The sequence below is a fragment of the Pseudorca crassidens genome, chromosome 2, assembly GCF_039906515.1.
Source record: "Pseudorca crassidens isolate mPseCra1 chromosome 2, mPseCra1.hap1, whole genome shotgun sequence".
NCBI classification, from domain to species: Eukaryota; Metazoa; Chordata; class Mammalia; order Artiodactyla; family Delphinidae; genus Pseudorca; species Pseudorca crassidens.
The window spans coordinates 35,776,778-35,798,856 of record NC_090297.1 but is presented as its reverse complement, the minus strand read 5'-3'; the positions used below and the strand labels follow the sequence as shown (position 1 = coordinate 35,798,856).

General features: G+C 55.7%; 2 protein-coding genes and 1 long non-coding RNA gene across 8 annotated transcripts in view; 1 reads left to right on the top strand and 2 right to left on the bottom strand.

Moving 5' to 3' along the window:
* LOC137218634 (uncharacterized) overlaps positions 1-22,079 on the top strand; it is a 33,711-nt gene that overhangs the window by 2,181 nt on the left and 9,451 nt on the right. The window contains exon 2 of the long non-coding RNA XR_010940805.1: positions 6,950-7,031. This is a non-coding gene — a long non-coding RNA (uncharacterized lncRNA). The remainder of the gene's footprint in view (positions 1-6,949; positions 7,032-22,079) is intronic.
* Positions 6,632-12,876, bottom strand: ARTN (artemin). The gene is made up of 4 exons (XM_067725842.1): positions 9,063-12,876; positions 8,045-8,106; positions 7,607-7,751; positions 6,632-7,533 (listed from the first exon to the last, which is right to left on the bottom strand). The coding sequence occupies exons 2-4, from the start codon at positions 8,102-8,104 to the stop codon at positions 7,067-7,069; spliced, it is 672 nt and encodes a 223-aa protein (XP_067581943.1). The 5' UTR covers positions 8,105-8,106; positions 9,063-12,876; the 3' UTR covers positions 6,632-7,066.
* ST3GAL3 (ST3 beta-galactoside alpha-2,3-sialyltransferase 3) overlaps positions 13,001-22,079 on the bottom strand; it is a 238,534-nt gene continuing 229,455 nt past the window's right edge. For 3 of the 6 annotated variants that reach the window (XM_067725835.1, XM_067725838.1, XM_067725836.1), the window contains 3 exons: positions 19,589-19,735; positions 19,264-19,410; positions 13,001-14,047 (listed from right to left, as the gene is read on the bottom strand). In XM_067725835.1, coding sequence (XP_067581936.1) covers positions 13,958-14,047; positions 19,264-19,410; positions 19,589-19,735 — 384 coding nt within the window. In that variant the 3' untranslated portion in view covers positions 13,001-13,957. The remainder of the gene's footprint in view (positions 14,048-19,263; positions 19,411-19,588; positions 19,736-22,079) is intronic. The other 3 variants (XM_067725840.1, XM_067725841.1, XM_067725839.1) reach the window with 2 other exon arrangements.

The window sequence follows — 22,079 nt, the reverse complement described above, 5'->3', positions numbered from 1 at the left end:
CAAGCTGTGATGGTGTATGACTAGGGTTTGGCCCAGAGGCCACAACTTTGTCAAAGTGAGTTTTCTCCCTGCTTCCAATCTAGGGCTTCTTCCTGGTGCCTGGGGGTTCCCCTGGCAGAGAAAGAAGCCAAGTCTCACCAACAGTGGCTCCTGAACATGCTTTATAAACTCACCTAGGACAGACAGATTGAAGTGAGCCCCAGGCAGGGTTGGGGGCATTTCTGGGTACCAGAGCAAAGGGGACTTCCAGGAGACATGGATGGCAATCCAGGATAGCTTAGAGCCAATTGGGGAATGAATCTTTGGGAACTAGTTACAGATGGGTTCTTCTCTCCTCTGAGAGATAAGAATAGGACATATAGGGGCCAGAACCTGTGACAACCCTGGGAGGGGGTCCCCAAATTCAGGAAAGTATTCCAAAGCCCAGGAGAGGAAGAGAAGGAGCTTCTGTTGGTCACCTGGAACCACTAGCAATCCATGTCCATGACAAATTAACCAGTTTGAAGTTTTTCAGCTTTCTAAAACAGTGTGAATTGAGGGCCCTCCTGTAGTTAAGAATTCTCAGGGGAGGTTGCCCCCTTTCCACTTAGTACTAAAGTTAATTGCAGGCAACTTCTTTGTAGTCCCCTGGTTTGAGGGAAAGAGGTTAGGAAAAGGAGGGGAAGGTTTATTTCTAGTTTGCCCTAAGTGTGGGCATAGTCCTTTGGGGTGCTGGCCTTATGGAGAATGTTCCAAGTAGACCCCCACCATAAGCTCATGGAGCCCTTACAAACCAATTCCCAGGTCCCCCAGGTAAGGAAAATGCCTTCAAGGTGAACACCAGCTACTGAGCTTTGCTTACTTTTGTAGTTTCCTGCATTCATTCATCCATCCATCCATTCACTCATTCATGCCTGAACATTTCTCATGTGTTTGCCAGCTCACGGACACATTAATCTTTAAAACTATATGTTTTGTCTAGTATTTTTAGTTGTTTTCAGCAAGAAGCTTAGCCTGAGTCTCTAGGCCACCATGTTGCCAGAAAACCCAACGGGCAGTTTCAGTCCTTATGTGACTTGATTTTTCTGCTGCATTTGGCCCCTTTGACCACTCCCTCCCTTTGTTCTGTTTTGTTGTTTTCCACCACTCTGGTTCCTCCCTTTTGGTCTCCTTCACAGGCTTGTCTCTCCTCCTCTCCCTGTTCCTTAAATGCTGGGTCTCCAGGCCTTAGCCTCTGCTTCTCCTCTTGTTCCTGCGTATCTCACCACTCCCTTGCCTTTGATCTGTGACTCCCACATCTCTCTGGTCCAGACTGTCCTGAGTTCCTGACCCTCAGACCCAGCTGCTGCCAGCCTCCTCGCCCTCTGAAGGTGTCACGGGCACCTCAAGTTGAACACATTACAAAACCCAACTTATGACTTCCCCCACACCTTACCCCCATCACAGGCTAAAAATACTACATCCCCTATATTTCTTACCAGTCACCCAGGCCGGACTCCTGGAAACTCTCCCTCTCATCAGGTCCTCACAGCCAGTTCATCACCGAGTCCTGTGGATCGTGCCTCACATCTCTCTGTCCTTCGGCACTGCTTCTGCCCTAGGTCAAGGTACCAGCATTTGTTGCCTGAACAGCCCTAACTGCTCCAGGTCTAACTGGTGCCCCCCTGCCTTGCCCCTTCCAGTCCAAACTAGATACAGCAGCCAGTAATTCATCTGAAACAAGTCTCTAGGCAGTCACACCTAAAATCCTTCAGTGGCTCTACCCGAGACCAAGTCCGAGCTCCCTGGTGTAGCACTCTGGGGCCTTTATGATCTGACTTTTGTCTTGATGAGGGTCCTCCCCCAATTCTACATGAAATTGCTGGCTCTTCCCTGCCTTTGTTCATGCTGCTGCCTCTGCTGAAGGCTGTGTGTCAGACAAGGACCCGTCAGGAGAAACCACACAGTAAGCACACAGGGACAGTTTATATAAAAATCTTAAACTGTACTAGGGGATTGAAGGAATGAGGGGTTGGCTAGTAAGAAGCGAAGAGAACGCTAAAGAACACAGGAGTAGCAGAGTCCTAGGGCTGAGATAGAGCCCAAGGGAGAGGCCCTCACCTCCCACTCCTGCCCAAGGCTGAGTCCCGACCCTGCTGGAGAGGGCATGGCCAGTGAGAAGGGGGAGTTCAGAGCTAAGAAGCCATGAAGGCGATAAAGGACAACCAGTACAGGCCCAATGCCCCTTATCCACCTTGTGCAAATATTTCATTTTTCAAGGCCCAGTTCAAGTACCACCTCCTTCACAAGGACTTTCCTGGCTCTTCTGCCCCTTCCATCTGGGTAGAAATGATTCCTTTCCCTTTATGAGTATAGAATCCTCCCCGACCCTGACATACATAACTGTACCCTAGCCATCCTTCTACTGGGAGACTTAGGGTGGTTGATTGCATTTTCTGTTTACTTGTTTACCCCCACCTAGGGTTGCCAGAAAAAATCCAGGACACCCAGTTCAATTTGAATAGCAGATTAACATTTTTTGTATAAGTATATCCCAATTATTGCATGAGACATACTTTCTGAAACTCCAGTTTAACTGGATGTCCTGTTTTTATTTGCCAAACGGGCAGCCCTTCCCCCACCTCCACCTCCACCTGTGGTCTCCTTGATGGTAGAACATTTTTCTAGCTGACCTCAGAATCCCTATAACTGGCCCAAGGCACTACTGTTAGTGCTCAATTAATGTTAAAAGGTCACAGGGCTGAGAATGACTGGAGGGAGTTGAGGCTGGAGACAGAGACCAGTTAGGAGGATGAGCAATAAACCATTCCACAAATTAGGAAGACTTCAACAGAATAGCATTGGGAAGAGAGAAAGTGGGATGGGCTTGCAGGATCTAAGGATCTGAGAACTAATGGAAAAGGGAAGTGACAAAGCTCAGGGAGTCTAGGCTGTTGTCCAAGTTTCTGACTCGTGTCCCTGGATGGAGGTTGGAGGTTGTCTCTCACTTGGGAGGGAACCCTGGAGGAGGCTTAGAGGCTGGAGAGCAGGGAAGCTCATCGATGTGGGGCTTAGAGCAGGTAGAGAAGGGTGGAGAGAGCATCTGAAGGAATGAATGGAAGACATCTAGGGCAGGTAAGTTCAGTTTGAGGTTTCTGAGGCTATGCAGACAGAAGTATTGGAAATACAGACAGAGCTTAGGAGAAAGGTTAAGCTGGAGGTACAGTGAGCGCATCATTAGCCTGGAGGCGGTAACTGAAACCATGGGAGTTGGTGACATTGCTCAGGGACAGTAAGATGGGGAAGGAAGGTCTGTATCAGAGCTCTGACGAACACTTAAGAGGCAGAGAAAGGAAAAGGAACCCAAAAGGAGTTTGAGAATGAGCAGGGGTAGGAGAAAATCCAGGAGAGTATGGAATAGAGAGTCAAGAGAAGACAGGTGTTCCAAGAGGGCTGACAAAGTTGGGCGCCCCTGAGAGTCCAAAGGACTAAAGGCTGAGAAGTGGCCTGTGGGTTTAGTAATGATGAGGCCACTGGGGACCGCAGCAAGAGCTCTTTTAGTGAAGGAGAGGTGGAAGTCGATTAGATATTTATATATTTGTAATCACAGTGTCATTTTTTTATGCTGTGATATATTCAAGTGAGTTTAAATGCAGAGGGAAAGAAGACATTCAGTAGAAAAAGGATGAAGCATAGGGAGGCTTGTACATAATGGAGACAGAGAGCCCTGATATGGGAACCTGAGCACAGACAGAGGAACTAATCTAGCTGCAGGAGGACATTGATAATAGTACCCAGAACAGGGCAGGAAAGCCCAAGGGCCATGGACTCCTACGGAATCTCTGAATGAGCTTCGGAAAGTCTGTGGGCTCCCTCAAATTGTCCACCAGATTTACACATTGGTGTTTTTTTCAGCAGTGAGGTGGGAGGTGGGAGGTGGGGCGGATCCTTGGCTTTCATCAGTTTCCGTAAGGACTGTACAACTCCACAACAGGTTAGGCACCACCCCTGTGAACAAGAAAAGTGATCTCACATGGCACAAATTCTCTTAGATCTTTTCTCTGATCTCTCAGCTTTCTACCCTACCTTTCCTTTTCAAGATGAGGCCTCGGTTAGGCAGCCAGTCCACATGAACTCTCCGGGCTCTCTAGCTGGGGGAAATGCAGCAGTCCCTGGACAAGAGAGGAGGAACGCCATTGGCCGGGGCAGGAGGAGCGCATGGATCCCCGAACCTTGATTCCTGGATGAAACTAATCTAGAGGGATGTTTGGGTGACCCCTGAAGCTGGAAAAACTGTAATTTCAAAGTCATCTGTAGTTTTCTGTCTTGCAAGAGGTGGTGACTTGATACCCCTTTGGAGGAGACCATACCTTAGTTCTGGGAAGATCATTCAAGTGGGCAACGTCATTTTGCAAATATGAAACAGACTACAGTCAAAATGGAGAGTCTGGGGAACACCCTGGCGGGCCGGTGGTTAGGACTCCACACTTCCTCTGCAGGGGGCATGGGTTCTATCCCAGGTTGGGGAACTAAGATCCTGGAAGCCTTGTGGTGCAGCCAAAAAAAGAGATTCTAGAGCTACCTGTGGCTCCCGAGGAGCAGAAGTGCTCTACCTGGTGAGGTCACGTGCCTGGTGGCCTCTGCTAAGCTGTAGGCAGAGAAGAGGAGCTCTGCAACTTGTTTGAGGAAAACAGCTTCACTTATTTTTAAGAGGGATTTGGTTCATTGTGGGCTGCAGACTGAGACTAGTTCTTGCGGGAATGTGTTCCTTTTGGAGAAGCTGCTGTTTCATCCACAATTTTGTAAGCTGTCGGGCACAATCTCTCTGGGGCCCAGAATGCAGCCTTGAGTTGGGGGGACCCTACTCCCCAAGGACTGACAATCTGGGGAGTGTTGAGAGCTAGCGTCTTTGGCTGGAGTTCTGACCTGGCTCTCTCTCTGAGCCTTGTCAGACGTGGCTTCAACCCATCTCCTGTAAGTGGCTCTGAGAGCACAGATGTCCACTAAGGGGTAGGGCCTGGAGGGTCTGAGAACTCTGCCAGGCTTTCGAGTCTTTCCAGCAGGGGCTCCCTGGTCGCAATGACCCTGGAATTGACAGAACCCCCCCTTCACCCCCAGCCAGGACCAGGGCCCAGGCCTTCATGAGGTGCCTCCAAACTGTATGGCACTGCTGCCATTTTCTTTGGCTCGAGGTGGGGGTTGGCGACTGAAGATCCTGAGTCAGTTTGGAGGCAGAGAGAAGGGCCAAGGGGGTGTTTGAGGGCAGCACGAGAGCACCAAAGTTTTGGGGGCACCTAGAACTGGGGCAGCGAACACAGAAGAATGGAAGCACAGACTTGTTTCTCCTCCTTGACCCGGAATGCATACAGCCCTCAGAGAGCCCGTGCCAGCTCCTCACTGTAGCCTGGGAGAAGGGGGCCCCTGTGCCAAAGCGGGCAGGCACTTAGGCAGCTCGAAGGAATTTTGGTTAATGCGGTCAAATGCCTGAGGGATCCCAGCCTCAACTGCCTCACTCTCATGGTGCCTCGTGCACCCCTGGCTGCAGCTACTGCCTCTGTCCTCACAGCTGCCAAAATCAATCTCCAGCCCAGACCTGCCTCCTCAGCTCCAGACCAGTACAGCCCATTGCCTCCTGACGACCCCTCTGGATGTCCCATGGTTCCTCAGACCCAGCATGCGTCCAAACACATATCCTGATCTTATTTGCAAAGAAAAAAATCATATAGGACAAATTCATTGGGCCCAGGAAACAAGTTTTCACAGGACACACACAGAAGCTCAGAGGGATTGCACTGACTTCTGAGATATGACTCGGGGACAGTGTGGAAGGCCAGGGTCAGCATTAATCTCTTCTTCCTTCCAGATGAGAGTGTGTACCTGTTAGCTGCTTGTCCTTTTCATACTGTTTGCCAAACTGAATTTAAATATTATTTATGTAAATTATTTATTGTCTGTCTCTCATGGTTTAAGCTTAAGAGCTGAGATCATGGGTTCACTTCTGTATCCCTGCTGTCTACCCAGCATCTGACATAAAATAATAAATATCTGTTGAATGGATAAGTGAATATCCTTGTTCATTACCCAAGATGCAGGTCTCTCTAGGCACCCTCAGTCTTTTCCTGCTTTCTTATCCCCATGATGCTCTGTGCTTCATCCCCCCAAACCAGCCTCCCACTGCACCCTCTTCCCCACCGTCAGCCTCTTCATCACTTGACTTGGGCTGTTTCATGGAATGTGGGTAGTGAGCTCCCCGTGCTGGGCCATCTGCAAGCACAGGCAGTCTATGCACCTGTCAGGGTGCCCTGGACTCTGATCAGTGACAGTGGGGTGGGGCAATATATGGTTCTCTGCATCTTCACCATGAAACAAGGCTCGCAGCATGCCAGAGGTCTCAAGGGTATGGCTTTCTCCACCAGTAACCCCAGGCTCCAACCGCTGGGGACTGTGCAGGGGTTGTGAGCTGGCTGGCCTGTTGGGACCGGTGAACACATCTTTGTCACTCACTCTGCCTGTGTTCCATGCCCCTCGTTTCCCAGAGCTGCTGGGTGGGCACAGGCAGTCCCGGGCCAGGCCTATGACTGCTGAGTGCGCCTGAAGTTGTGAGTGGGATGGTCAGGGAGTGACCTCCATCCGGCCCCCACAGCCCAGCAAAGGATCTGACAAACCACAGAAGTAAATAAATAACTTAGAAGTAATAAATAGGGGTCCAGCTCCCACGAGTGAGTCCAAGGCCCACTCCAGCACAGGCACTTCAGCAACACAACTGCAACGTGTCTCCAGATCTGTCCCCCCAGGCCTGGGCTGAGGCTGCGACCTGACACATCTGGGTTCTCCAGAGGAGGAGTCCTGGGTCCATGGCCTGGTCACTGCCAGCGTCTGTGCGCAGTGGGTCCTCGGGTCTCCACAGCTGAGGTTTCTGGGGTCTGCGGGGCTGAGGCCGGCAGGGTGAGAGCCCTGGGGCCGCTGGTCAGTCGTGCCTCTATCTCCGCAGGGCTGATGTCCGTCACTCACCCGGCTGAAGCCTCCGTCTCCGGCCAAGGCCCCTGGCCGGTCCCAGGCAGTTAGACCCACAGGTAAGGGTGCGTCTGCACACCCTCGGAGTGAGCCCTCAGCCCAGACAGCCGCAGGCAGTGGCCGAGAGGCGGTCCACGGTCCTCCAGGTGCTGTTGACGTCCATGAAGGAGACGGCCTCGTAGCGCGTGGGTCGGCAGCAGGGCTGGCTGACGGGCCGCGGGCCGGGGGGCGGCCGCAGGGCCCCGGCGCCCAGCAGGCTGGCCAGACTGAGGTCATGCGGGGAGCGCGCGCGGCGGCAGGAGCCGCTGCAGAAGCGGAAACGCACCAGCTCGTCGGAGTGGTGGCCCAAGCCGAGCGCGCGCACCGGCACCAGCTGAGAGCGCAGGCGGCAGCCCCGCGCCCCCGCGGCCCGCGCGCGGCTCCCCCGGCTCCCGCGACCGCCCCGGCCCCCAGCCCGCGCAGCGCGGGGCCCTCGGGGGGCAGCGGGCGAGGGCGAGGGCGCGGGCGGCGGGGGCGGCAGCCGCCGGGCTCTTCCGCCGCACAGACCGGCCGCGCGGCCCCCTGGAACGAGACGCAGTCACGCGCGGGTCCCCGGCCAGCCCGCCCCGCCCCGCGCCCTCGCCCTCTCACCTACCAGGCAGGGGACCCGCGGGGGGCGCCGGGGCCGGCGCGGGGCCTTCTCGGGGGACCGGGCTGCTGGGCGCGGGGCCCAGGGAGGCCTCGCCCTCGGCGATGCTGCTCAGCAGGGCCAGAGCGGCCAGGGTAGGCCACAGGGCAGGCTGCTCGGAGAGACGAGGTGGAGCCTCAGGGGGTAGGAGGAAACCCTGGTGGGCGCAGGGAGGGACTGGGGCCGGATGGAAGGGCTCGGGTTGGAGGATAATGGATCAGCTGCCCCGGGGAGCCCCGGTAAGGAATCACCACCGGAGGGCATTGACCTCCCTCCTTCCTCCTGGCCCCTCCCTGACCATTCCCCCACCTACTTCTGACGCCTGCCCAGGGAGCCCTGCTCTCCCTCCCTAGTCAAGCCACCCTTCTTCGATACCAGGTGGGAGTTACTGGGAGAACCACTCACCTGCCGCCTAGGCCGGGGCCAGAGGGGCAGCACAGAAGGGCTTCCACGTCCAGGCTCCATCTCTGTCAACACCAGGAACTCCCATCAGCCGTAGTTGACCTGTTCCCCCACCCTCCTCTTGAGGCAGCTTGGAACATTGAGACATGAGCTATCCTTTGAGCAGGTCATCTCTCCACTTCAGCTTCTCCAGATGAGGGACAAGGGGCTTGGGCAGCTGGGCTCAACCCAGCAGAAGTGGCTGCATGGAGAACCTATTTCGTGGTGCTTTGCACCTGCTCCCTCTTTCAGACCTCACAACTCCATGAGGTAAATGGTGTTATCCCCATTCTCCAGATGAGCAAACAAGGCTCGGAGAAGCTCAGCAATTATCTAAGGTCGCAAGGGTAGACCCACGCAGCCGTGCGGGGAAGGGGACCTTCCTTGATCTCACAGAGAGCCTTTTCTCCATGCCACAGAGGAGGAAGTTGTGGCCTGGGGGAAAATTAGGGTGCTTGCTGGTTGACCTGAGTTATCTGATGATAGTGAGGCCCAGGCTTCAGCCTGTGCTGCCCACCCAGCAGATGGTGGAGGGTGATGAGCCCTCTAGGAACATGAGGCCTGGGCCATGGCTCCCTATGGCCACCAGGGGGTAGCATTTGCCAAGCCTGTGGACTCAAACGGGGGGGTGGGATTTTCCCCTACCTTCAGCTAGACTCAGGCCCCAGCAACTCCCTGGAGTTGCTTCTACACGAGACTGGCCTCTGCGAGCGTAGCCACCCTGAGAGCTGGTCCAGGTCTGTACCCCTTCCAGTTTCCCCTGGATCTGGCAGCCTGGCCCTGCTCCTAGAAGTTTCCCCCACGAACCATCCTTCCTGAGCCCAGCTGGGCTTTCGGAGTCCCACCAGGTTTTGTGAGCCCACATTGCCTGGCACTCCCAAACACCTCTCTGGAGCCTCGTGAGCCCTCACTAGCTGGCCTGCTCTTTGGTCCCAGCAGTCACCTCCACCCCGACCCCCGAGCACACAGAATGTCTGCATACCTGTGGGCTGGTCCTCCCTGGTGAGGTCCTCCAGGGCCAGGTGTGCTCGGCTAACGGAATACGGGCCTGAGGAGCCAGGCTAGTGACTGTTCTCACTGATGGAGGGAAAGCCCGGCAAGGCAGGGTTAAAGGCCCCCTGCACTAGGGGGAGCCCAGGAGCAGGTCTCTTGGGACGTAGGCAGCTCAGGCCCTACGTATCCCTCCCGGCAATCTGGGGCCACTTGGTCCTCCAGCCCTTGCCTTTCCTCCCCATCTACCAGCCCCCGATACTCACCCGGGGGTTCTGTGTTGTGTTCTCCTAGGCACCTTTCCTGGGACCAGTGCTGGGCTTTCCCCTGCAGCTCGAAAGGCTCATGCCCAGGGCTGTGCACCTGGCAGTGCCCCTTTTAGCCAAAAGCTTGGCAGCTGGTCTGAGCCCTGTAGCAGCAGCGGAAGCCTCACGTTACAGCGGGCCAGCAGGGCTAGCACAGTCCAACAAGCGACAAGAGGGACTGCGGGGGGCTGGGAGGGGCGGAGAGCTGCGCAGCAGGCCCAGGAGAGGGAGGATGTAAGAAAGGAGTGGAGGGGGACGACCCTGGCTGCTCCCTCTAGCCCCTGGGCTGGGACGAGAGGTGGGCAAACAGGTCGGCTTACCGCAAGTGCAGGGCTCTGGGTCTGGGACACAGCGAGGGCTGGGACCCGAGGGACCTGCTGCTGGTGGAGCCCGTGGACCGTGTCTGGGGGCTGGGCCCAACTCCATCCCTCAGCAGCCTCATGCCCGCCGCTGTCCGGTGTCAAATTCCAGCCCCGGCGTCACCGGATCCTGGGGTGGGGCCCGAGCACCCCCCGCCCCGCCCCACCTTTCAGGGCTCACCTGGCCATTCCACCCTCTGGAATCTGGTCCCCCTGGCTCCACTAGGTCCCCCGAGGTGGGGTGGGGTGGAGATGCTGGGAAGGGCCCCCAGGACAGAGTGGAGAACCCAGGCGGCGCAGTGGCATGGACACTGAGTGTTCGGAGTTTGTAGACACTGGGAGTAGGGAGTTGGGAGGCCGGGCAGAGGGCGGGAGAGGGAGGGGACAGGCCGGTCCCTGCCTTGGCCCACCGGCCTTCGGGTTCCCGCCGTCCTGGCTGGCCGCTCTGCAGTAGATGCTCTCTCTGATCCACCGCTAGTTTCGTCTCCCAACAGACCCACTGCATTCTTTAAGTCCGAGAGGCACTGACTGCGCTGGGGCTTTCACAGTCTGACCCGGCTCCTGTGGCGCCGCCGCTCCCCTCCGCTGCCGCCTGGGGCTTGGAGTACAGACACACCTGCAAACACCGCTGCTCAGCCTGGCACAGCGGCGCTGGTAGGAGTAGGTGCCAGGGGCTGAAGAAGGGGAGGGTCCCGGCGGAGGAACTTTTGCACTGAGGCTTGAGGTGGGAGCTGGAGGCTAGTATTTCAGATGCCTAATTATGGCAGTTTGGCTGGTGGGTGGAATGGAGGTTGGATGGGTAACATGGATAGAGGTAAGGAAAGGCCAGATCCTGTGTGTCCTAACAGGGAGTCTGGACTTCATCCTAGTGGTACTGGGGACCACTGAAGGGTTTCAGGCAGGAGAATGGTGTGATCCAACGTGCATGTCAGCGGCTGGCTCTGGCTGTGGTGGGGAGGGTGGTTTGGAGGTAGTCAGGAGGCTGCTGGGGGAGAGAGGATTCTGAAGCTGAATTGTGGGGAGAGTGCGGGGCCTTGTGCGCTCTTTCAGGAACACATCTTTTTGAAAACTCAGTTGGTGCCTGATTGGATGGGGTGAGGAAGTAGGATGGCATGCCTTTGGCCTGGGTGACCGGGAGGAGGGGACGCATTCTGGCAGCTGGGGCTCCTGAAGGAGGGGTAGGTTGGGGGCAGGAGCTCATCAGTTCAGTGTTGGACGTGCCGGGCTGGAGGGCCCTGTGGATTATCCCAGTGGAGATGTTCAGGAAGTGACTGAGTTCGTAGCCTGGAGCAAAGCGAAGAGAACTGGGCTGGAGATGGTAATTTGGGAATCGTTGACCAACTGACATCTGGAAGCCGTGGGTGAAGCTGACAGTGCTCAGGGAACATGTGTGGGCCAGCTGCACCCTGGCTGTGCGTCTGAACCACCTGTGGGCCTTTTAAAACTACCTGAGTCTGGGCCTCACCCCAGACCTGAATCAGAATGGGCATGTGCAGTTTTCCACATCTGCACAGGTGACTCTGGTGTATGGCCGGGTGGAGAACCGCAGCTTTTGGGAGGGCAGTTAATGTGCAGTCGTGGGGACTAGAAGCCAGACTTTCCCAGGCTCGGCAGGACCCCTGTGGGACAGGAGGCCAGGCAGTGAGCAGCTCTGTGTTCTGCTGCCTCCCCAAGCTGGCTGCCCCGGGGGGTGGGTTCTGCCCCAGGGCTTTATCAGCCAGGGCTGCTGCTTGCTGGCATGCAGCCTATGCCCTGCACAACTCCAGGGGGCGCCATTCACATAGGACACAGGAAGCACTGGAGTTTGCATCACAGTGGCCTTGTTTACAGCAGAATTGAAGGGAGTTTCTGGGTCTCCCTGTCCCTCCGTCAGAGCCGCACTTTCCCCTCGGCTGAGGAGGCTTCTGTCTGAGCACAAAGCGCAGCAGTAAAGGGGCACGTGGGAAGTCAGAGGGAATGGCACTTGGATTGGAATGTCAGGTAAGAGGTGACGGGGCCAGGCAGCCCCACCTGTTGCCACGTGGCAGCTCTGGCAGGAAGCTCACTCCCAGGCCTATGGCCTCCGGGGCAGGAGTGCGTTGGCCTTTCTCAGGCCTGCCTGGGAATGCTGGGGAAGGGACAGAGCAGATTCCAGGGCTCTAGGGGGTAAGGTTGGGATGTCCTTTCTAATGTTTGCCAGAGGGGCTTCCCTGGTGGCGCAGTGGTTAAGACCAATGCAGGGGACATGGGTTCGAGCCCTGGTCCGGGAAGATCCCACATGCAGCGGAGCAGCTAAGCCCGCGAGCCACAACTACTGAGCCCACACGCCTAGAGCCCGTGCTCTGCAACAAGAGAAGCCACCACAGTGAGAAGCCCGCACACCGCAACGAAGAGTAGCCCCATTCGCCGCAACTAGAGAAAAGCCCACACGCAGCAACAAAGACCCAACTCAGACAAAAATAAATAAAAATAAAATAATAATAATAAAATAGGGCATCCCTGGTGGCGCAGTGGTTGAGAGTCCGCCTGCTGATGCAGGGGACACGGGTTCGTGGCCTGGTCCGGGAGGATCCCACATGCCGCGGAGCGGCTGGGCCCATGAGCCACGGCCGCTGAGCCTGCGCATCGGAGCCTGTGCTCCGCAACGGGAGAGCCCACAACAGTGAGAGGCCCGCGTACCACAAAAATAAATAAATAAAATTTTAAAAAATAATAATAAAATAAATTTTTTAAAAAATAATAAAATAATGTTTGCCAGAGGGGGCCTAGAGATGGGCTGTGTCTTCCTGTTCTGTGCAGAAAGAGGGGTCCTGAGGGGAGACCGGGTGCCTGTGTGCTAAGGGGGAGGGCGTGCCTTTCCAGGGCTCAGTGGAGCTGCCAGGAGTGGTTTAGGTCTGTGTGCTGGGGGCCCGGCCGTGCAACTTTCCTGTGCTTGCAGGAACCTCTGTCCCTGTAGTGCTGGGGCTGTGGTGACCCAGTGGCACTGTGCACAGGGTGGTGCTTCAATCCCCTGAACTCTGGCTCCTGTAGGAGGCAGCAGGGTAGATTCTGGGGCATGTCCTGATGCCCCTAGACTGCCTCTCTTAAGGCAAAGAGGGTGCAGGACGGCTATAGGACAGGAGAGGCTCCAGAAGGCCCCTAGGTGGCTACCCAGGTCCTGTAGCTAACATGAGAAGTGAAAGGGACCCAGGAGGGCTGGAGAGATGGCCCTTGGGTTTAGCATACTTGCTGAGGCCCCAGGTTCCCGTTTCTTCCAGGAAAGTCAGAGGAAGCAAGAGGAGGCCAGGTTCAGGGCAGAGCTTTATTGCTTCCATGATGGCTGCTCAGGATGCCTGCCACAGCCTGGGTGAGGTCCTTGAGCCTCGCTTCCCTCTGGTCCAGGCTAAAGGCAGAACCCAAGGACCTGGCAGTCTCACTGCTGAAACCCAGAACAGCTGCCACGTTGTCACCCCAGGCCTGGGGCGCTGTCCTCTGGGTCGGCTGCAGCTGGGGGGGGAGGGGCATTCCCATCAGGTTGGGCCAGGCCTCACCGCCCGAGCTCTGAAGTTCTCTCCACTCAAGCCTAGGGGCGTCTTGTTGGCTTAAAGGATGGCTCCAGCGTTTCTCTGTGGGACAGCTGGGGGCTGCTGAGTGGGACTATCTCATCTGCTCCCCAAGAAAGGCCAAACAGTGTCATGAGCCAGAAGGGGCTGGCCTGAGATCCTGCCCATCTCCCTGTAGCCCCAGAGCAGGGCACAGGCTAGTCCTGGCACTCCCACTCTACAGGGAGCCCATTGGTACCACTGCCTGAGGGGCCCTTTAGTGGGTCTTCTGCACGGTCAGTAGACCAAACTTGACATCTCCAACCTTATTGAAAAATAAATTATCCCTACCCTCCCCCCACCCCAACTTCACAAAATGATAATACACTGAACACTGATTGGAGAAATGATTCTGGCAGCAGCCTTGCTGCCTAATGTCCGCCTCCTGCATGCTGGGCCCGCTGGGCATGGCCAGTGGCCTCCTGGCCCTCTGGCTTCAAGGACCCAGGCTGAGAGTGAGGCCTAGTGCTGGTCTCTGAGGCTGGGCTCTGAGCAGACACAACTCTGGCTGCCCCACCAAGGCCTCACCACCCCTGGGGCCACTTGGCACTGTCCTTCTCTGGGTCTGAAGGCTCCCACACCTCTCAGGCAGAGCCAGACCGAGGCCAATGAAGTGGGCAGGTGGCGGTGGCTGGACTTCTGTGGCCGCGTGCTGGGTCCACCTCAGATGCCACTGGTTAGGTCAGTTATGACATGCGCTTTCACCAGCTTCCGCAGAAACTCTTTCTCTCGCTGAATGTTGTGCGTCCAGGACTGAAAGGAAAGATGGAGCAGTGGTCAGCTGGGCAGCCCAGGTGGCTGCTGGGATGTGGCCCTGCTAGAACGCAGGTTCCCAGGGCTCCACGCCCTCTTCCGACCACCGCCCTCCGATGCTCTGACTGTGGGAGGTCTGCCCTAGAGGTGCCACAGCTCACCCTCCTCCCTTCCCAGGACCTGGAGGAAATAACCTTCTAACCCCTTTCCCCGGCCTCTTAACTTCTTCCAAGTCTTAGACATGTAGGCTTTCCAACCTTGTTCTCACTCCTTCCACCTGTCCTTGCCTGGCGGCTTCTCCGGGCCCCTAGGTCCTAGGCACCCTGAGGTCAGGCAATGTGAGTCACTTAGGTCCGGCCCAGGCCTGGGGTTGGGCCCTGCTGGAAAGGGAACCGTGTGGGGCGGCTTAGTCATTCTCTGGCCTGCTGCAATCCACTCTCCAGGCCTGGGGGCAGCTAATGAAATCCTGCCTCTCAGACCAGAGGAGCCAGGGGGCCAGAGGCTCATCTTACGGTTAATATGAAAATTGCAGGGAAGACGCTGCCTTCCAGGGCTTTCCTGCGGAAGACTGCACCCAGGCTCAGGTTCTCTCCTTTCCCCAGTGCTCTCACCAGGAAGCTGTGATGACTGAGTCTCTCAAAGAATGAAACAGGATTGAATGAATAGAGGAACGACGAAAGCCAATGGCCTTGTCACAGTTTGGACACAGCTGACCGCTCTGTTGCATCCGTCAGCGCTGAGGCTCACCCTAGGATGGTCACAGCCACTATACACTGGTGTGGAGAACTTAACAGCTCTTATCTGGTCCTTATCTGACCCAGTCAACCTCCTCCAACCTTCCAAATCTTTTCAGTCTGAAACTTGGGCAAAATCTCCTATATTCGTCTCCTTTGAACACCCCCTTCAACTTCCTGTGCTAACCACAAACCTGGCTGCCCCCAAGGACAGCATCCCCCAGACATGCTCTTTCTTCGCTCACACCCACACTCATGGTGCCTGGAGGTGGCAGGCTCTCCCTCACTCTTTGCTGCTGCATCTGCACAACTGCCCCTGTGTACTCCCTTGAACCTCTGGCTCCTTTGACTCCTGGCATTCTCCTCAGCCGCCTGCAAACTGCCCGTCCATGTCGCAGACCACCGGGTGACTCACCCTCATTCCTTGAAGATTCAGACATCTGGCTCACTGTCTGTCTTTGAAGGCAGGGACTGATTGGCACAGAGTAGGTGCTCAGGACATATGTGTTGAATGAAATTAGATTTTCCAGGAAAGAAAATGCAGGCATGGAAGAATGGCAGGGCCAGGATCCAAGCGAGCACAGAAACTCATACACCTCTTTACTTAACCCATGCCTGCATCACTCCCCAGGAAGAAGTAACCAATCTGATGGGTCAGTTTCAAGAACACCCACTGGGAGTCCCTGAGGGTTGAAAGGTCAGCAGAGGACTGGATAGCTGATGATATCAAGGAATTACTGTTAAATTTCCAGGTGCGATAATGGTATAATATTGAAAAAAATCGTCCTTATCTTTTAGAGAAATTTACTGAAATGTTTATGGCTGGAATGATACGATGTCTGAGACTTCTTTCCCAATAACCAGCGGGGAGGGGAGGCATGGGAGGAAGGTTTAGGTCTGTGTGCTGGGGGATACCTGGGGGAGGGAGTGACGGTACGCGGGAGTGCAGTATTTTACTCTCTATACTTTGAAGGTGTTTGACAAAGTTCGTAATAACAGAGTAAACAAAAAAGTCTGCCTGGACGCATCTCTCTCTTGGACCAGGCAACGCCGCCTCTCTGGCGCTCTTTTCCCAATCTCTCCCTGGCGCACACAGCGCAGGAGCCTACAGTGCTCTCCTCGCTACGCCGCCTGCATTGTCCCCGGGCTGCGGCAGGATTCTGGGAGCCTCACCAGGACCCCTGACTCTGGATGCAGAGACCACGCTCGCAGAGGAGCCTTCCTTCTCACAGCTCTTTTCCCATCTTTATGTCTGTGCCCCCGGGGTTCTGCCCTGACCATCGCACGTCCTCCTCTGTCATCTCCCTGGGAAACCTCATCCGTGCCTCCCCTGTATCTGAACAAGCAGCTGTGCTCACGACCCCTAGATCCTCATTTCCAGCCCAGATTTCCCTCCCATGGCAGACTCCTGCGTGAGCCCACTTCACTCTCTGGCTCCTGCCCAGTCCCTCGGGGCTGGTGCATCTGACGGCCACTTCTCAGCACACATCTCCCGGGACTTCCTTGCAGTGCTGGACATTGTAGGCACTCCCTCCTTTGGTCTCCACGACCCTGCATCTTCTTTTTTTTTTGGCCACGCCGCACAGCTTACAGGATATTAGTCAGCAGTGAAAGCGCAGAGTCCTAACCGCTGGACTGCCAGAGAATTCCCCAACCCTGCGACTTCTAACCCTTCTCTACTCTCTCTCCTCCTTTATGTTTTTTGTTTTGTTTTAATTTTTTGGGTGCGCTGCGCAGCATGTGGGATCTTAGTTCCCCGACCAGGGATCAAACCAGCGCCCCCTTCATTGGAAGTGTGGAGTCTTAACCACTGGACCGCCAGGGAAGTCCTCTCCTCCTTTATGAACGCCTCTGACACCCCTCACATAGCCCGCCGGCATTCGGTCCTCACCCCACTGTCTTCACATCCCCAGGCTCTCACTGGGCCTGGAGAATGGACTGATCAGTCAGGTGGAGGTGAAGCAACGGTGGGGCCAGGGCACAGAATGGTTCACTTGCCTTCTGAAGACACCCTGATGTGACAACAGGGACCCTACATCCAAGCAACAGCATTTCAGTGACTTCCCTAGGGTGCTGAGAGGTAACAAGAGTAAGTAGGGGTGAAAAAATTAATATTAATAGCAGTGGCTAACACGTATGGGCGCGTATCATGGCCAGGCCTCTTCTATACGTCATCACAGCGACTCTTTCCCAGGCCTAACATTACCCCTTGTATTGATAAGGAAAGGAAGGTACAGAGCCAGGCTCTGAACCCAGGCCATTTGATTTCATCGCCAGCACTCAGCACTCCTCGTGGAGGTGGTGCAGCAGATGCCGTGAGCCTCAGAGCCAGACGGTTCTACAGGATGAGGAAGGGGGGCGGGGGCAATGGCCTGACAACTGAGATGTGGCAGGTGGCAGAAAGGGAACAGCCTCCACTAGGGCACCTCAGGGAAGGTGGTGTCCTTCCACCTCATTCCTGCATGGAGGCCACCTCCAGGCCTTGCTGATTGAAAATCCTAACCGTTTCTTACCTCTGTCTTCCCATCAGCACTGAACAGTTCCAGTGCAGGATCCTTCATCTCTTGCCTAGACTGCTGAGACAGTGTCCCAACTGGTTTCTGTTCTTGCCTGGAACCCTCTAGGTCACGCTGCAGCCACACTGACCCGACTGCATGCTAATCTACAGCCTAAAACTGGTCCATAGCTCCCTCCTGCCTTCAGAGCAACGTCCACGCTCCTTACCGTGGCAGAGAAAGCCCTTCGTGATCCGGCTACTGCCTACGTCTGCGGCCTCTCACCTCCTGCCTAAAACTTTTACATAAAGTATATATAAAAGGAAAATGCAAGAGACCAAACATAGGAGTAAACAGAAGCCAGGGGGCAGGTAAAAGCAGTGAGAGCAGTTTGCAGTGGGTGCTGGCAGGGGATGAAGCAGCAGGAAGATATGTGAAGAGAGGCAGAGACAGAGAGACCACCAGGGTCCTGGTGAAAATGAGGCAGGGCTGGAGCCACTGCTGAGGGGCTGAGACAGGTCAGGGGCTCTCCCGGACCCAAGATGAGATTTCCACTCCTGAACCCCATTCCAGGCAACAGGAGGCCCAGCTGTAAGGCTATTTCTGGCTTCTCAAGAGATTCCCAAGTCTCTCTTATTTCCTTGAAATAACTCGAAATTACTCGAGCCCGACTGAATGAACCCAAAAAGCCTAAGACAATATGGATGGGAACGGAAGCCAAGGATGGGGATGTGAATCTCCTGGGAAACATGTGGAGTGAGAAGAGAAGACTTCTAGGATGGAGCCCTAGCTAATGCTGACTCTTAAGGGACGCACCGAAATCCAGGACACAGAGGAAGAGAATGAGAGAGCCTGGCGAGGGAAACAGGAGCAGCACTGAAATGACCGACTCAAGGGTCCAAGCAGGAGAGCGTCTCAGGAAGGGCCGGTCAACACAGAAAGTGTTTCAGAGCGATCAGAAACGACAGGACTGACTGATGCGTGTCCCTTGGACTCAGCAGCCTTGAGTCACTGGTGAACTTGGTGGGAGGCATGTCAGGTGAAGGGGGAAGCCCGGCTGCGAGGGGTGAAGGGTGAGTGGGAGTGAGGAGGGCGAAGGGGCAGAGCACCCCTGGGGCTGCAGTTTTCTCCAGTTTTCTCACGGTGGAGGGGGTGGAGGAGGGGAGGGAGGGAGGGAGGGAGGGAGCTTTGGGGAGCATAAGGCCTGAACAGTGCAGTGGGGTTGGAGATGGGCATGTGAGAGACTGATGAGCAGGGACGAGCGCTGGCTGAACCATGAGTCTGCTCGGACTCTGGGAGATTGACACTAAGAACCCTCGCCACCCAGATGCAGGAGTAGAGAAGCTGCTCAAAGCACAAGCTCCAGATGCCCAGGGTCCAGGCTGGGAGCAGCGGGAGATGAGTGGTATAAGCGAAGGGTGCTGTAAGAGGCGCTTGGATTTTCCACATGGGCTCTTGCTGTGAAGGGACAGGTGCCGGGAGAGGCTAGCTGACTGGGAGGACTTAAGGTACCTGAACATATGAATCACCCGGGAAGCAACTCTGGGTGCTAGAAAGCTTTAGTGCTTGGCCACGGGGAAGGGTGGAGGAGGTATGGGGGCATCCTGGCACGGAGAGGTAACGTCTGTGGGTTGTTTGAGGGGGTGAGGAGGTCCTCTGAGGGAAGAGGAGAATCGAAGCAGAGAGGAGGGCTGTGAGCTTGCTCCGAGATGGGCATGTGGTGGCTGGGGAGCAGCAAGGAGGAGGCAGGGGCTGGACCAGGACAAGGAGAGGGCCAGGGAGGGGAAGTTCAGGGAGAAGGGCGCTTGGTGGGCAGAGGCCTGCGGGCAGGGATGGATGCCTTCCAGGGAGCTCTGAGCAGCCAGCCCCGAAGCTGGCTCGTCCCTTGGCCATTCGTTTGTACACGCGCAGTCAGAGGCTGTCCTTCCTGCTGGCACTTAGCCCTCCCTCGTCCTGCCCAGGGGCTGCCCCCCGCCCAGCCCTGCACCTCTTTGATGGCTGCCATGCGCACGGTCTCATAGTAGTGCAGGGGCGCATTGGGTGTGCTCATGTCGTAGCCGAAGCCTGCAACTGCCACCTCATCGCAGCCGTGTAGTGCCATGGTCACTGCCACACTGCCGAGGGTCGGGATGTTCTGGATGGAGGGCAAGGGGGTTCCGAGTGAGGCGGAGACCCTCAGCGAAGCTCTCCAGAGCTGAGCTCTGCTCCTGAGAACTGAATCCTCTGTCCCCACCCTGCCGCCCTGTCCTTCCTTCCCAAGGCACCTCTGGCCCAGGTCCCCTTCTCCCTCTCCCAGGATCCAGACATCTCACCCCGCGGCCCATGAGGCCGTTGTTGAAAGGCAGTCCGATGAGGGTGAAGGCGGCTTCCTGGATGAAATATGGGTTGAGGATGCGAATCTCAGGGGGTTCCTTGGGCACCCGAGTGGCCACAGATTTCCAGAAGCCATCTGACGCGCTCTGTAGACACAGCACAAGTGGGCATGAGCGGGCACACAGCTTGTGAGGGGACTGGGTGAGTGGTGGGGACCCAAAGTGTGTACAGGCTAATGAGAAACAAGGTGGGGGGCATAAGGTGTGTACAGGGAGCCTGGGGCGTGGGGAACAAACACGGCTGGAGGACGGACGACCTGGTGGGTGCTGGGGACACAGGATGTGTGGCAGAGACAAGGTACACGGTAGGGCACAGCGAGCACACAGTGGGGCCAGTGTGGATGGAGGATACCAAGTGAGCTGCAGGGCGGGGCACAGGGCGTGGGGCACTGGGCTGTGCTGCTCTGACCTTGGGCGGGGGGGTGGGTCTTGGGCCACGAGGAGGACCCAACGGCCCAGCAGTACCCCTCCCCTTCGCCGCTACTGAGGGGCCCAGGAGGAGCCTGCCCTCTCTCTCCTATCTGCTCTGCTGGGCTCGCCTCCTTTCCCTTCTGCTGAATTTCCTCGCTCTCAGTCAACTGTTCTAAAGTGAACCTGAAAAATAAAGACAGAATGTGAGCTAGTATGGCAGAGCAGAAAACAACACTCCAAGCCCAGTTCTGCCACCGATGGAGCTGGGCGACTTTGGGCAGGTGACAAGCTCTCTAGGCTTCAGTTCTTTAATTGCAGAATGGGATGATTCTTCCCTGAGGGATCTCAGTACCGGATTGCAAAGGCATCAGCTCTGAAACAAACCTGACACCCCAGGGTCCACTCCAGGGCCACAAATTCCTCTCCTTCTACCTCTCTCCCTTCCTCTAGTTCCCAGCCCTGCCTTTCTCTTCAGTACACGAGCCCTCCCTGGTCTAGTCCCTTGAGTATATCGCTTCAGCCACTCTCTCGTGAGCACTCTCAACACCCTGCCCCTTGTCATTCTATTGTCCTAGCCCAGGGGAACCATGAACTTAGATCAAGCCATACATCCACCTTTCCCACCCTTACAGCTGGGCTCCTGAGTGCTGCTGGAGAAAGTCACAAACCAATCCTGTAGGCTGGAGAGATGTCCCAGGGATGTCCCATAGCCTATGTAAGCAACCCCTCTGTTGCTGGACATCTCAGTTGTTTCTGGTTCCCCCAGATCTGCTCCTCCTTCTGTGTTCCCTAACCTCTGCTGTCCACTCCATCTTCCAAACCAGAAGCCTGGGAATCGACTTTGCATCCCTCTTCGTCTCTCCAGCTCGTACTGTCCTACTGGTCATCTGGGTCATTTCGATTCTATTTTCTATAGAATCCCACGGATCCATCCTTTCTTCCCAAGCCCACCGCTACCACCTAAAGTCCAGGTCTCATCATCTTTCAAATGGACTGTTATAATGAGGCCATGTCCAGTGTCTGTCTTGTTGGCCACTAACCGCCCCCAGAGCCCAGTAGAGTGACTGGAAAAGTACAAAATAATTGTTGAGTTCAATTCACCCAAAATGAGTGCCCAGAATGGGCCACTTCTGCCTCCCAAACCACTTTCTGCTCTCTGCCAGAATGATCTTTCTGTATACAAACCAGATCACATCACCACTGCCCACAGGAGATCAGAGATTTTTAGCCAGTAATGCTGCCTGCTGCTCCAGTTTTCATTTCAGCCCATCTTAAGTCCGCATCTGCTGATTCGTGCCTCCATTCTTTTGCTGATGCTGCTCCTTCTGTCTCTAATGGTCTCCCCGCCTCCACCCACCTGATCCACCCTACTTGTTTCTTAAGACTCAGCATCTTCTCCTTTCTCATGTCTTTCCTGAATACCTTCATCCCAAGGTAGAAATGACCTCTAACCTTTGGGAGGTGATAAAATATGGAGTTAAGATCTGCTATAGGGGCTTCCCTGGTGGCACAGTGGTTGAGAATCCGCCTGCCAATGCAGGGGACACGGGTTTGAGCCCTGGTCAGGGAAGATCCCACATGCTGCAGAGCAACTAAGCCCATGCACCACAACTACTGAGCCTGCACTCTGGAGTCCATGAGCCACAACCACTGAGGCTGCGTGCCGCAACTACTGAAGCCTGCATGTCTAGAGCCCATGCTCTGCGACAGAAGAAGCCACCACTGTGAGAAGCCCACGCACTGCAACACAGAGTAGCCCCTGCTCACCGCAACCAGAGAAAGCCCGTGCACGACAATGAAGACCCAACGCAGCCAAAAATAAATAAATAAAATAAATTTATATAAAAAAAGATCTGCTATGCTTTGAAAGTTTGTGGCCCATCCCCGCCCCCCAATTCATTTATGTTGAACACCTAATGCCCAAGGTGATGGTATTAGGAGGTGGGCCTTTGAGAAGTGATTAGGTCCTGAGGGTGAAGCCCTCGAGAATGGGATCAGCGCCCTTACAAAAGAGGCCCAA